At 33.3% G+C, this 13,915-nt stretch overlaps 1 protein-coding gene across 2 annotated transcripts in view; it reads left to right on the forward strand.

Moving 5' to 3' along the window:
* Positions 1 to 12,831, forward strand: part of LOC145329674 (kelch-like protein 12) — a 36,988-nt gene extending 24,157 nt beyond the window's left edge. The window contains exons 20-26 of one of the 2 annotated variants that reach the window (XR_013883042.1): positions 2,427 to 2,508; positions 3,273 to 3,326; positions 3,855 to 3,942; positions 4,462 to 4,560; positions 8,163 to 8,256; positions 10,239 to 11,153; positions 11,713 to 12,831. Coding sequence is in view for 1 of the 2 variants with exons in the window: in XM_080174026.1 (XP_080030152.1) it covers positions 2,427 to 2,508; positions 3,273 to 3,326; positions 3,855 to 3,942; positions 4,462 to 4,560; positions 8,163 to 8,251 (412 nt within the window). In the remaining variant the exon portion in view is untranslated. Of the gene's footprint in view, positions 1 to 2,426; positions 2,509 to 3,272; positions 3,327 to 3,854; positions 3,943 to 4,461; positions 4,561 to 8,162; positions 8,257 to 10,238 lie in introns of both variants that reach the window. The other variant, XM_080174026.1, reaches the window with a different exon arrangement.
* The last annotated feature ends 1,084 nt before the right edge of the window (positions 12,832 to 13,915 follow it).

The following is a 13,915-nucleotide window of genomic DNA, read 5'->3' on the forward strand; positions in this document are numbered from 1 at the left end:
AAAGGCGGGCATCATCTGTATCATAAAAAAATGATAATTTTTTTATTTTTGGGAGGGTTGGGGGTGTGACACCCCCCAAGAAAATAGCCTAAAACCACCACAGGACCAGTAGGCATATTCCCTGAAGAGCAGAGTCCGATCGGTTCAGTGGTTACCGAGATCTTAAGCTTCAGACGGACTGACAGATAAACATCAAGCTACTTTGTATTTTAGATATTGGAAAAAATATCTTAAATACATAAGGAAAAAGGATAAGAGGATGAATACTCACCCCTTTTTCATGGTAAAATACTATTTCCCCATCCCTAAATTTAGAAGCAGACGAAAATCAAAAACCGCCCAGGGCTTTCTGTAAGTCAATCATAAATAATAATGTGAATAAAAAGAAAAGCGATATTTAGCAAACAGCCGTGGGCGGTCAGAATAAGCTGAATGTTCATTATGAAAAAAATTTCCCTCTTTTTAGAAATAGAAGGATTCATCTTTCATGAACAAATTTTTTTAAATAAAAATAAAATTCTATGTAATTTTTAATTAAAACATTAAAACGAAAATATCTAATCTAATATTCTTGCCCTAAATATGGAAATAGTAAAAAGTAAAAAAATATTTTTTTTAATAATTTTTAATCCTCCCATTTGAAAAGTAGTGGAATAGCAATAAATTTTAGCGCGGCAACAGCGCTGAGTAGGCCTCTAGGCCCACTGCCTATTTTCGTCTTCTAGTTGCTTCGATTCCTCTCTTTTATTTTTTTCTCTATGCTTAAATCATATCTGTACACGGGAAATTATAATACGGACCTAACGGTTCTGTTTGATTTTGATTTATTTTGAATAAAACCTTAAAAGTCCTTGTTATGAAAATTTAATTTACTTTTTTTAATGTGCATTTACGTCAATGGGTTTTTTAGGCTTCCTTTTCTTTATTCATACTTCATTTTTGAGGCTTTATATTAAAAGAAGAAAATTAAGTTATTAAAAAGGCTTTATAATTTCCAAGGTTATGGAAGGGAAGAAAATATCATAGTATAGGGAGATAATTTCAGTTATAAGGAAATGTAAATCTTCCCCCTTCACCCCTTTTACCCCATCCTCTCCCCTACTACTGTATGAACGAACTGTGATAAAATCCACGTATACATCAATTGTTATTGCAGAACCCGCGACAGTGGCGTAACATGTAGCACACAGGGATAAGGGATGGGAAACGTAGGAAAATATTATTTCGGGCCTATTTCAAGCCTAGGCCAAATAAACCAGTTTTGGGATGGCGCAGTGGTTCGTCCTAAACGCTAATGAAAAAGCTGTGTGTGTGTGTGTAGAATGTAGATAAAGTATAGAATCAAATTCAGGTAGCTAGTTTAAAGTAAAAAACAACTTTTTATAAACCTATATATTAATGGCTTTTGTTAAAATGAAGTTTTTTCTCTCCCAAAATTTTTTTATCTTTTACTTTGGTAATTTGAATTGTCAGAAAGCTATCGTTGGGTTTCCCTCAGACAGATTTTAGTTTGTATTATTTGCATTTTTATTAATGAGTAAAAATTTTATTTGAAAATTTCATTGCTAGTTAAAATTCAAAATAAATAAATAAATATGCACTTGGGTAACATTCTATCAAGTTCTTTGGATACTATTATGTAATGATAGATCTGTACTGTGTTGTATTGTACACATAAGTACAAGTAATGGGTTAAGGTGTTGTATCAATTCGGTATTAAATTTTTAAAATTCAAAATACAACATCTAATTTTTAAACTACCAAATTAAAATTCGTAACTACCTTCTTTCCAATAAAATAATCCCGTTATTTTTGTTTTTTCTATATGGCCCTTTTTTAATGTTTAACTCTAGGCAGATTTAATAATTAAACTAATGTGATCTAACACCATTTATATTTATTTTTTCGTAGCAGACAAATCATTATTTTTTCTAGAATTGTCTGCTTCTAAAATTTCCGCCAATTGGTGATTGTTTGATACAAAACAAGCCCAAATCACAGAACACTATTGGTTTAGAGCGGTAGCCAATATGAGCCGTCCGCCAGTAAGGTCATTAAATTAGGCAAATGGTAAAAGTTGCATGATCCCTTTCAAAACCAGGCCGAGACCTAATTTATGGCCAGGTTTCCTATCCCTTATCCCTGGTAGCACATCCGCTTGTTGTCGGGAAGGTGATTGGTTCGAATCTCGACTAGACACCGAGTCATAACCAAAGACGTTAAAAATGGTTCCTACTGCTGCAATGGTAGAAAGCCTTCTCAGGCAAAGGTCATACAATCAAAGGGTTGGTTGTCTGATGTGCGAATGGACGCTTTACACCGCAATCATAAGACCCAGAGTATGTTTCAATGTGTGTGGAGTGGTCTAGGACCCGAAGCGACACCAAGCCCCCCTAAAGGTGTCACCATGACCATTGTTATTACAGGTATGATTGGAAGACAGGTAGCTGGCAGGAGATGGCGAGTATGCTCATACCCCGCAGCGGCAGCGCTGCATGTCTTCTTCAGGCACGGAGTATTTATAATGATGTCTTTAAAATATTAAACCCTTTTGGATGCTTTAATTTTTTTTTTAAAAAGCATTGTCATGCTTGGGTCATATTTAGACTTCCAGCTGCTTTTTAGAATTGTAAAAGATTCATGTATATCCCTGAGACTTACAAAGGTTATTTCTTTTGGTAGGGTAGTGGTACCCTCCTCCAAAATAGTAATAAACCAATCCACGCCCTAAGAGAACCATACTGGTAGACAAACATCCTGTTACTTTTATTTAAAGGCATTCAACTGTTTGCAGCTGACTTATAAGGATTAAAATTAATTGTCCATTCGTACAAATAATGTGGTCGGATTGTTTCAAACACTGCGTTACCATATCTATAATACAAAGTAGAACGATGTCTGTCTGTCCGTCTGTCTGGCTAAAGCTTAAGATCTCAGTAACCACTGAACCGATTGGGCTCTACTCTTCAGGGAATATACCTACTGGTCCTGTCATGATTTTAAGTTTTTTTCTTGGGGGTTGGGACAAACCCAACCCCCTCAAAAAAATGAAAAATACCCCCCATCTATAAAAATGAAATTTAAAAAAAATCCTCTTCCCCAAAAAATTCTTTCTTTTTCTTATTAAATCTAAGATACGAAAAATTAGGTTGATAAAACTTCTTGTGGAAAAATCCCCTAGAGGCTCGGGGCGAAGCCGCTAGTTTATAAAAAAATCAAGGAAGACTTAATTGCATTGCAAGACAACTCTGTTAATACCCGTGAACATACAGGGCTATATCTATGTAGTTGGTGGCTGGCATGCTAGTACTGAAAATACAAATAAGGTAACATAGTTTTTATAATAATTTCCCCCAACAAAATTACCCCTTACTCCCTGGATTAGAATTATTGATAAAAAGTGTAGCCAGGGTTAGTTTGGACGAACCAATCAAGATTTGATTTGATAAAACTTTTGGTACCAATATAATTGTCAGACCAATGTACCCTTCTTCTCAAGTTAATTTAAGACTTTACATTTAGCTTTATTGTCTATTCATAATATGATAATAATGGATTTACAATACATGGATAACATATTATGACAGGGGAATTTTTGTCGCCAACATAGGCTTCTAATATAGATATTGGTCAATGTGGTTCTCCATGGAGGGGATGGCGTTAAGTCATTAGAGGGGGGGGGGGAGGGAGGTTATCGTCATATTAGCCAGCTGGGAGAAACATTTCTCAGAGTATTCGAGAATCTCTCACAATATCCACGTATTCTATATCCATTCTGATAATACTTGACTATTGTGTATGTAAAAATCAAAGATGGCCAAACGGCGGTGCTAAAAATTAATAATTAAATGAAGGTTGAGAGATATGATGTAACACGCAACAAATGGGAATTCGTGGCACCAATGTTGGAAAGAAGATACAGACCGGCTGCAGCAGCAATAGGTACGATATTCACGTTTTACCCGCACAGTACCTTGTTGAACATAGAAACCCACATCCCCTTGATTTGTAATAAATTATAGATAAGGAGGGGGGAGTTTCCGGTTTGTTTATCACTAGGTATTAGGCATAGGCAAAAAAGACTGCCTTCCCCCCAAAAAAATATTTCAATTTCAGAAATAGGAGGGCTCGGCAGTCACCACAATATTTCTCAACGAATTTGTGAAACAACAACGATTTTTTCAATAGAAGAAAAGTTATTATCTTCTTATAAAATCTTATTACAAACAATTGATCTATTATTTTAAAATTGGAAAAAGGCAATATCAAATGCTCTGCGACAGTCAAATATCTTTATGTTGATCTTAAAAGGTCTCTATCTTTGGGTATTAGTGCAATTTACAATCCAATGTCCCCTACCTCCCTGGTGTTGTAAACTAGAAGGATGCGTTCATTATAAGATTCAGAATGTATAGGTTACCTGAAGTTGAAAAGGTTCTCTAATATATTTTTTCTATCTAGATGGTAAGATGTATGTGCTAGGAGGAGAAGAGGGTCTTGACAGACACCATGATTCTATAGAGTGCTATGATCCTGTTACAGATACATGGACACATGCAGGTAAGAATATGCTAGGAGGAGAAGAGGGTCTTGACAGACACCATGATTCTATAGAGTGCTATGATCCTGTGACAGATACATGGACACATGCAGGTAAGAATATGCTAGGAGGAGAAGAGGGTCTTGACAGACATCATGATTCTATAGAGTGCTATGATCCTGTGACAGATACATGGACACATGCAGGTAAGAATATGCTAGGAGGAGAAGAGGGTCTTGACAGACATCATGATTCTATAGAGTGCTATGATCCTGTGACAGATACATGGACACATGCAGGTAAGAATATGCTAGGAGGAGAAGAGGGTCTTGACAGACACCATGATTCTATAGAGTGCTATGATCCTGTGACAGATACATGGACACATGCAGGTAAGAATATGCTAGGAGGAGAAGAGGGTCTTGACAGACATCATGATTCTATAGAGTGCTATGATCCTGTGACAGATACATGGACACATGCAGGTAAGAATATGCTAGGAGGAGAAGAGGGTCTTGACAGACATCATGATTCTATAGAGTGCTATGATCCTGTGACAGATACATGGACACATGCAGGTAAGAATATGCTAGGAGGAGAAGAGGGTCTTGACAGACATCATGATTCTATAGAGTGCTATGATCCTGTGACAGATACATGGACACATGCAGGTAAGAATATGCTAGGAGGAGAAGAGAGTCTTGACAGACACCATGATTCTATAGAGTGCTATGATCCTGTTACAGATACATGGACACATGCAGGTAAGAATATGCTAGGAGGAGAAGAGAGTCTTGACAGACACCATGATTCTATAGAGTGCTATGATCCTGTTACAGATACATGGACACATGCAGGTAAGAATATGCTAGGAGGAGAAGAGGGTCTTGACAGACATCATGATTCTATAGAGTGCTATGATCCTGTGACAGATACATGGACACATGCAGGTAAGAATATGCTAGGAGGAGAAGAGGGTCTTGACAGACATCATGATTCTATAGAGTGCTATGATCCTGTGACAGATACATGGACACATGCAGGTAAGAATGTGCCAGGAGGAGAAGAGGGTCTTGACAGACATCATGATTCTATAGAGTGCTATGATCCTAATACAGATACATGGACACATGCAGGTAAAAATATGCTAGGAGGAGAAGAGAGTCTTGACAGACACCATGATTCTATAGAGTGCTATGATCCTGTTACACATACATGGGCACATGTAGGTACTGTATCTAAATCCAGAGAGATAGGGGACAATGGGCTGTTTATTACACTAGTCCCTAAAGTTATACGATAACTTTTTCTTATTCAACAACTTCGGGGACTTTAGCGAATTTTGATTGGTTGATTCATTATATTGAGTGTTTAAACGTATCAACCACTAATTTTGATCTACAGAAGGGGCAATTTTGTGTGTCATCAACGGGGCACTATGGGACAAATGTATATGTTTTGTTTCATTTTTCCCCTGCTTAAGATAGAGATATGAAATATGTCTCGATTATAATCTATGGACTTTAAAACAATATTCTTTAAAAAAATATCAAAAAAGATTATTTATTTGCTGTTATTTTTTATTTTTTCATAACTTAAATTTTGCTATGCACAATGACGACATACTTAATTCATTTCGTCTTCTTATGTAATTTCAAAGGGTTGGGATACAAAATATTAGTTTGAAATTATATTTCACCAATCTAATTCTTTTAGATTCTATTATAAAACGTTTAGAATTTTTAAATAATTTTTTTTTACATTTTAAAAGTCAATAGTTTAATAATCTGATTTATATTTAGTACCCTTTTTTACATTAGTGCTTATATAGAAGAGATTTTTTTGCTCCTAAAAACTAGTTGAGTACCTAATATTTAAATAAAACTAGCAATCTTTTTAATATTTATAAACAATCATACTTAGTAAAATAATTAAGAAAGGGATAAAAAGTATGTACCTAACAATTGTAAAAGGAAAGATGTGTGAAAAAATTAAAAATTCTCTTCTGATCATCTTATTATTATTCTCATACATTTCTATGTTTATTTGCATAGTGTAATTACTTAAAGGTTATAAAATTTGATATCTGTATAAAATATAATTAAGATATCAAACTCATTTCTGAGATTTAAAGTTTGCTAATTAAGAGCTCTGTTAAGGACATATTTATTACTTATTGTCTTTAAATCTAATTATAGAAATTTTACAATCTTAGAACATATGATATTTCCGATCCCATCCCAGAAATTGAGGGGAGGGGGAAATTAGCACCTACCAAGGTGGTCTTACATTTCAGCAAAATATTTACTCATTTTAGCAACTTAAAAATATATTGCGAACAAAATATGATTTTGTATTCCATGTGTTTCTAAGAATTAAAAAATTAATAAAATTAATAATCATGAAAAAATGTTATAAGTATTGTATGAACACCCCCAGGTGCACATAAAGAAAGGGGATTCTTATTTCTACAAGCTAAGAGTAATCACTTAAAACTAAAACTTTTAAGAAAGAATTAAGTCATATAGTTATGAGGTAATTCATTATTAGTTAGAAAGAATAAAAGTAAGTAATAAAATATAATATTGTATTCCATGCATGTAGTAAGGTTAGTTAAAATTGTTTTATTTTTAAATAGGTAAATTTAGAGGGTAATTTTGACATTTTATTCAGTTTTTAACTTTTAGATTAAAATATGTTTGATTATATAAATTTATACCTCATAAGTAAATTTTATCTTGGTTAATTAAAATGTTTAAAGATGTTTTCATCACATTTTTTCCCCTTCTTCTGACAGTTAATCTTAGCCCTGTTTCTTAAAAGTCCCCTCCCTTTAACGCTCAACACACCCCCTAGTTTTGAGGCGATCATACAACATATAAATGTTATGCAAACAAATGTCGTTGCACTAAAATTTATCGTTCAAATCATTTACTTTTTAACAAAAACTTTAAAGCCAAAAAAAGCATAATAGTCGGGACTTTTACCTAAAGTGGATGAAATAAAGTCAAATCTACTCATCAAAAGCTACACGTTCATGTAAAAAATTCTCTGAGAAACTCTGAGAAAAAAAAAATTTGTTTTGAAATGTCCCATAGTGCGGGGATTTATATCAATTTATCTGCCATATTCTTGTCCCTTAGATCTCTGATCTAAATAAATTTTTAAGTAGCGTAGCTTCTATATAAGATGTGTTTCTTTTCCTAAGTATATTTGTCAACAAAATAGAAGGAAAAACTTTGAGCTATGTATACGTCTAAACAATTTCTCACAGTAAAACTACAGGGATCTAAAGGGAAACGACAACGGCCGATAAATTCATATAATTCCCCGTTGATGACACACAAAATTGCCCTTTCTGTAGATTAAAATTAGTGGTTGAAACGTTTTAATATTTAACTTAATTAAACAACCAATAAAAATTCAGTAAAAGTGTCCAAAACCTTGGGGACTAGTGTAATAAACAGCCCATTGTCACCTCTCTCTCTGGTAAAACTCTCATTAAGAAAGATAACAAGAAAAAATAGCTAACATTCTTTAAAAGTAGCAAAGTATTTATCATTTCGTTCGTTAAATCTTTTGTACATTTATAATACCTGTTTGTAAAATGTAAATTATTCAGGTTATTTAACAAGTTCTCGGAGTTGGTTGTCAGCTGTTCCAATCAGGATGCGTAGAGATGCGGGCAGAGAGCGGTCAACTTGCTCTTGACATAGGTACAGATATAGATAGATAGATAGAGAGCGGTCAACTTCAGGGAGTAAGGGAGGGGACAATGGATCGAATATTCAATTTTTTTGGGTACTGGCTTAAAAAGAATGTACAAGAATTTAGCAGTTTCTGGCTGACTTTGGGTACTTGCGCAACCAATGCCGCAACTCGTGTGTTAGTTTTGAATATCTAGCAGAAAAGTATCAATAAACTTAATTTGTTATGATGTGGCTGGTTTTAACAATTTTTTTCTCTCCAGAAATATCATTTCATAAATAAAAACTTTATTGTGATATTTATATAATAACCATTCTAAGAACCCAATTAAATTTTGGGTTATTGGGCGATGGGTTGAATGGGTTCCAGGGAGATTTTTATAGTTATTAATTACAGAATGATTATGTCAGTCTGATGTGCTTGTAATCTAATTTTCTAATGAATGTTTTTTTCTTGGAACTCTTTTCTTATTTAAAAGTTTTCTGCCTCTCCCTTTACAATTTCCTTCATATTTTTCAGATTATTCTGGATTTCATAGTCTTTCAGCGATAACTCTTAAATTGAATTAATTGCCCATTGTCCCCTCCCTTACTCCCTGGGTCAACTTGTTCTTAACATAGGTACAAAGATTGATAGACATAGTGCTGTCAACCTGCTATTGACTTTGGAACATCGATTGTCAAAAAAAATAGTTTGATAGAGAGATGGATAGATAAATGGGTAGAGAAAAACACAAGCTTAGAATAAACGGGTTGATAGATATTCAAAACAAACCATAACCTCATAGATTTATTACTTAAATACTAACAGATATGTATATATTTTAGTAGATAGATAAACAGACTAAGGCTGACAAATTTAGATAGAAAATAGAAATACAATAAACTTTAAAGTCAGATTTACATACAGATAAGATTACAGATTCAGATAAATCAAAAGTAGAAAAACATTAAAAAGAATAGAATTTAAATAAATACAGACGGATTAAGCGCAAGGGCGTGTGCGCCAGGGGCGTGTGGTGTGGGCCTTGAGGGGGGTAAAAGGGAGAAGGCTGTGCTTCCTAATTTTATTTCCTTCTGCACGCCCCTTTATATTTAAATCGTTTTGATGTATTTTATTTAATTAAAGAAAGTATTTCTATTGTTCAACTTTTACCTTTACTGCTTTTTGTTTTATCTAAAGAATTTTTCATTTAGAAGTTTAAGTTTAAGTTCGTAAAAGTTTACTTGTTGTAAAAAAAGAATTTTAATTAAAAACATTTGACAAATTGTTTTTCATAGAAAAGCAAAAAATACTATTTCTTTTAAAGAAAACTAATTCAAATCTACATAATTAGTTTTGCTGAAAAATTAACATGAAATTAAAAGCAATAATGTTAAAATAAACAAATTCTTTTCTATTCTTAAATTAGGGCTTAACACGTACAACATCCGCTCGTCGTCGGGTAGGTAGTCGGTACGAATCTCTGCCCAACAATACTTCAAAACCAAAGTTAATTTTCGTATATATTGTTAGATGCAAGACATTAAAGTAGGGGTATGCCATGGCAAAAAACAAGGCGCAATTCATTACAGTTAGTACTTCCAGACAAAGTTAGTGAAATCAACGAGTTGGTTTTCTTTTGGGTGTTACTTATCTTAATACCTTGATAAATTGCACAGTTTTTAGTTATCATTGGTATGGTTATTCTTAAATATATGCCTGTTAGTCTGAAGTACATTAGGTTAGGTTAGTTTAGTCAAGTTTAAGGCTAGGGGCGAAGCTGCAAATAAAACAATATTTGGGATCATGGAAAGATAACAAAGTAGCTGGTTTCATCACATTTTTACAGTAGCATTTGATAGGTTAAGTAAATGTTAATAGTTGCTCTGCAGGGTTAGAACCCCCCCCCCCCCCGCACGGGCTAGAAATAGGAGAAAAGCTATTGAGGAAATACGACGGAATCCTCTACTTCGTTTTCATTCCACGATTCACTGTTTGTTAATACTAGGTATAGAGATGGAAATCAAGAGGAATAAAAGAACAGAGAATATTATCAACAAAGAATCATTACAAACTAAGAAAAGACACAAGAACCAAATGTTCTGATGATATTTAAGATGATGTTTGACTTCTAAGTAGTGGAGAGAACCCTGAGCTTGTGAGATGCACGCTAGCCCCATGGCTATGGCTACACACACACGCTAGCCCCACCAGTCACTTTACAGCAAGAATAACAATCACACACTAATCACAAATCTTCCAAATTTTAGAGAAAAAAAAATCACCTATAGTATTATCATGATAAATGTATATACATCTCATTCTCCAATGATTATACACAAAATTATCCCATCTGTAGATTGCAATTAGAAGCTGAAATATTTTGACAGTACTAACCAAAATTCAGTTAAAGTATTATCATGATAAATGTATATACATCTCATTCTCCAATGATTATACACAAAATTATCCCATCTGTAGATTGCAATTAGAAGCTGAAATATTTTGACAGTACTAACCAAAATTCAGTTAAAGTCCCCTAAGTTGTTGAGTCAATGAATAACAAAACTTTGGGTACTAGTTTAATAAACAGCCCAATGTTCCCTCCCTCCCTGGCAAAAGGCTTGTTTTGTCAAAAATGACATTAAGATATACATTCAGATTTTGTCAGATTTCAAATTGAGACGGATGTCATTGCACACCAAAGCAGAATATACACGTATATACACTCAAGCAAGTAGAACTCAAAGCTTTGCTTTCACAAAAATAAGATTAAAACTTTGTTTAATTAAACATAAAAAGAAGGTTAAATTAAATGTCAAAAAGTTTTTTTTTTGTATAGAAAAAGATAAATTTGAAAATATGCAAGAGAAAACTCAGTAAAGTAGTTTAACCTTTCTTAAAAAAAGATCAATTAAAGGAAGTCTGCAGGAAAAACTTCGATTTTTCTGCTGAAGAATGCCACAAGAAGACCCAATAACCCAAATTTAGCCTGCAGCTATCTATAATACAAAGTAGAACGATGTCTGTCTGTCTGTCCGTCCGTCCGTCCGTCTGAAGCTTAAGATCTCAGTAACCACTGAACAGATCGGATTCTACTCTTCAGGGTATATACCTATTGGTCCTGCGGTGGTTTTAAGCTATTTTCTTGGGGGGTGGGACACCCCCAACCCCCCCAAAAACAAAAAAATCCCCCCCCCATTTTTTTTTTTACAAATTTTACGAATTTTACGAAATTTATGAATTTTACGAATTTTGCTAATTTAATCGCAAAATGTTATCCTGCTGGGTAGGTGCGAAAATTTGTGATCCGTTCTGCTTGGTAAGTAATAGAAGATGTAATTATACCTCTTGGGGCAAAGCCCCTAGAGGCTTGGGGCGAAGCCACTAGTTATAATTTAAAGAGTTAGGCATCTTGGAATGATTTTTGTTGCAGTCTTTCAGCAGTAAGGTCGATATATTTTCTACAGGCTTCCTTTAAGATGAACTAAAATCAGTGCGATTCTCTGTATTTTTAAACTTAACAATGTTTTTGAAGAATAATTTTTAAAATGAAGTTTCATGACTGGTATATAATTGAGGGGGTGTAAAAATGCATAAGGTATTTTTCCCCTATTTCGTATTTTATTTATAACAATCAAATTAATGGAATACTTATCATAAAAGTAAAACATATCTATAAAAAACAGTATTAAAAATAGAATTATTAGTACCTTATTTAAATTACACAACTTTTAAACGAAAATTAAGCATAACATACTTATTCCTATTGTAAAATTTACAGTTACATGGATAATGATATGGCATCATAAAAAATCTATATTGCCTTCAAATTTTCTGCATTTTAATTCACAATTCATTTTGAAAATGTTAGACACATGAAAAGGTGAAAAAACTTGGACCTAAATATTTTTCAAACCCGGTTAATATCCAGTGGAATATAACCGGTTCTCAGCCATATTTAAAAAATATGTCTAGCATCGTATTATATCCAGATTTCATCGGCATCTCGGGGCTAACAAAACTGGTTTTAATCTTATGACTGTAAATTTTTATATACGCTGAAAGCTGTTTCTAGTACGATGCGAGAAATAATTATTCGTACATCATATGTCATATTCTTATCCGTGGAAAATATTGTAAGAAATTATGTGATTTTATTTTATTTGGTTTTATGCTAGTTTTATGATTTTATAACAGATTTTATTTTATATTTTTAAAAATATTTTTCAAGTTCGAAGGAAATGAAAAAAAATTTCAGTTTAGATTATTTTAAGATGAAAAACATTCAATAAGAAAATTTTAATTAACAAAAATTTATGATTTTATTTTAGTACATATATATCAATGAAATATTTTATTTAGTAAATTTTAAAAATGCTTGTTCCAAAATTGCCAGTACTATACAATTGTTAAAAGTAAGGGCTCGGCTGCGGCTGGGCTTGTAAGACTTTAAAGTTTAGGCTGCGAATTATATAAAAAAGAAGTAGGCAGGATATTTAAGTGTTACGTCGCTGCCGAGCCCTGTTGAAGATATTTACAATGTTAGAAGCCATTTATTGCCATAAAATAATGCACTTAGGAAATAAAAGCTTACAATTCCTTCTTGTTTTAAGTTGTCCTATTGTATAAAGTAGTACGGTTTTTTGTATGTTGCTTAAGATCCCATTAAACCGAGTAGGTACTTTATTCTAGAGAACCTTCACATAAGTCCCGGGATGGTTTTCAATAAAAAGTAGAGTGATGTTCGTATGTCCATCTGAAGCAAAAGATCTTTAATACCAATATGGACCAATTTTAATATCTTTACTATTCGTTTCAAGGTTTAAACTTGTTTCAAAATCCTTTTAGAGGCTATGGGGCAAAGTTATTGGTTTTTGCCTTGAAAAAAAATACTGCATAACATCAAAAACAACATAATGCAACAAAAGTAGTGTGATCTTTAAAATACCAAAGCAATGGACCGATTGGAATACCTCTACTATTCATATCAAGGTTTAAACTATTTTTGCTATTCTTCAAGAGGCTTTGGGGCGAAGTTACTCAGGAATCTAAAAGGAAAAGACAATGGCCGATAAATTGATGTACATCCACAATGATGATACACAAAATTACCCCTTCTGTACCTTACAGTTAGTGGTTGAAACGTTTGGACACTAAACTTAATGTGCCAACCAATTAAAATTCAATAAAAGTACCCAAAAGCCAACGAATAAGAGAACGGTCTTTAAAAAACTTTTGGGGACTAGTGTAATAAACAGCCCATTTTCCCCTCCCTCTCTGGAAGTTACTTGTTTTTGCCTTGAGATACTGCAAATTAACCATAAACAACAAGAAAAAAAACTGTATTCATTCATGAATGCGAAAGATTACTTTTTTTATTTTGTAATTAGATCTACACACTAAATAAATTATTCAGTGCTACGCCAGATATAAAAAGAGAATATCATGGAGGGAGGGAGGGGACATTGGACTGTAAATTTTTTGATACACAAAGTTTTATTTGTGGCTCTGACACCTTGGGTACTTTATTCAAATTATAATTTGTTAGTTTCAACCTGATTATGTCCAATCTTTTCAACCAATGATTTTAATTTACATAAAAGGGTAATTATGTTTTATCTAGGGATGGGAATCCGTCGAATTTTTGGGCCGGATTCGGATTCCGGATTCTGAAGGAATCCG

The sequence above is a fragment of the Acartia tonsa genome, chromosome 10 (genome assembly GCF_053477335.1).
Source record: "Acartia tonsa isolate MP-2025a chromosome 10, ASM5347733v1, whole genome shotgun sequence".
In the NCBI taxonomy this organism is placed as follows: Eukaryota; Metazoa; Arthropoda; class Copepoda; order Calanoida; family Acartiidae; genus Acartia; species Acartia tonsa.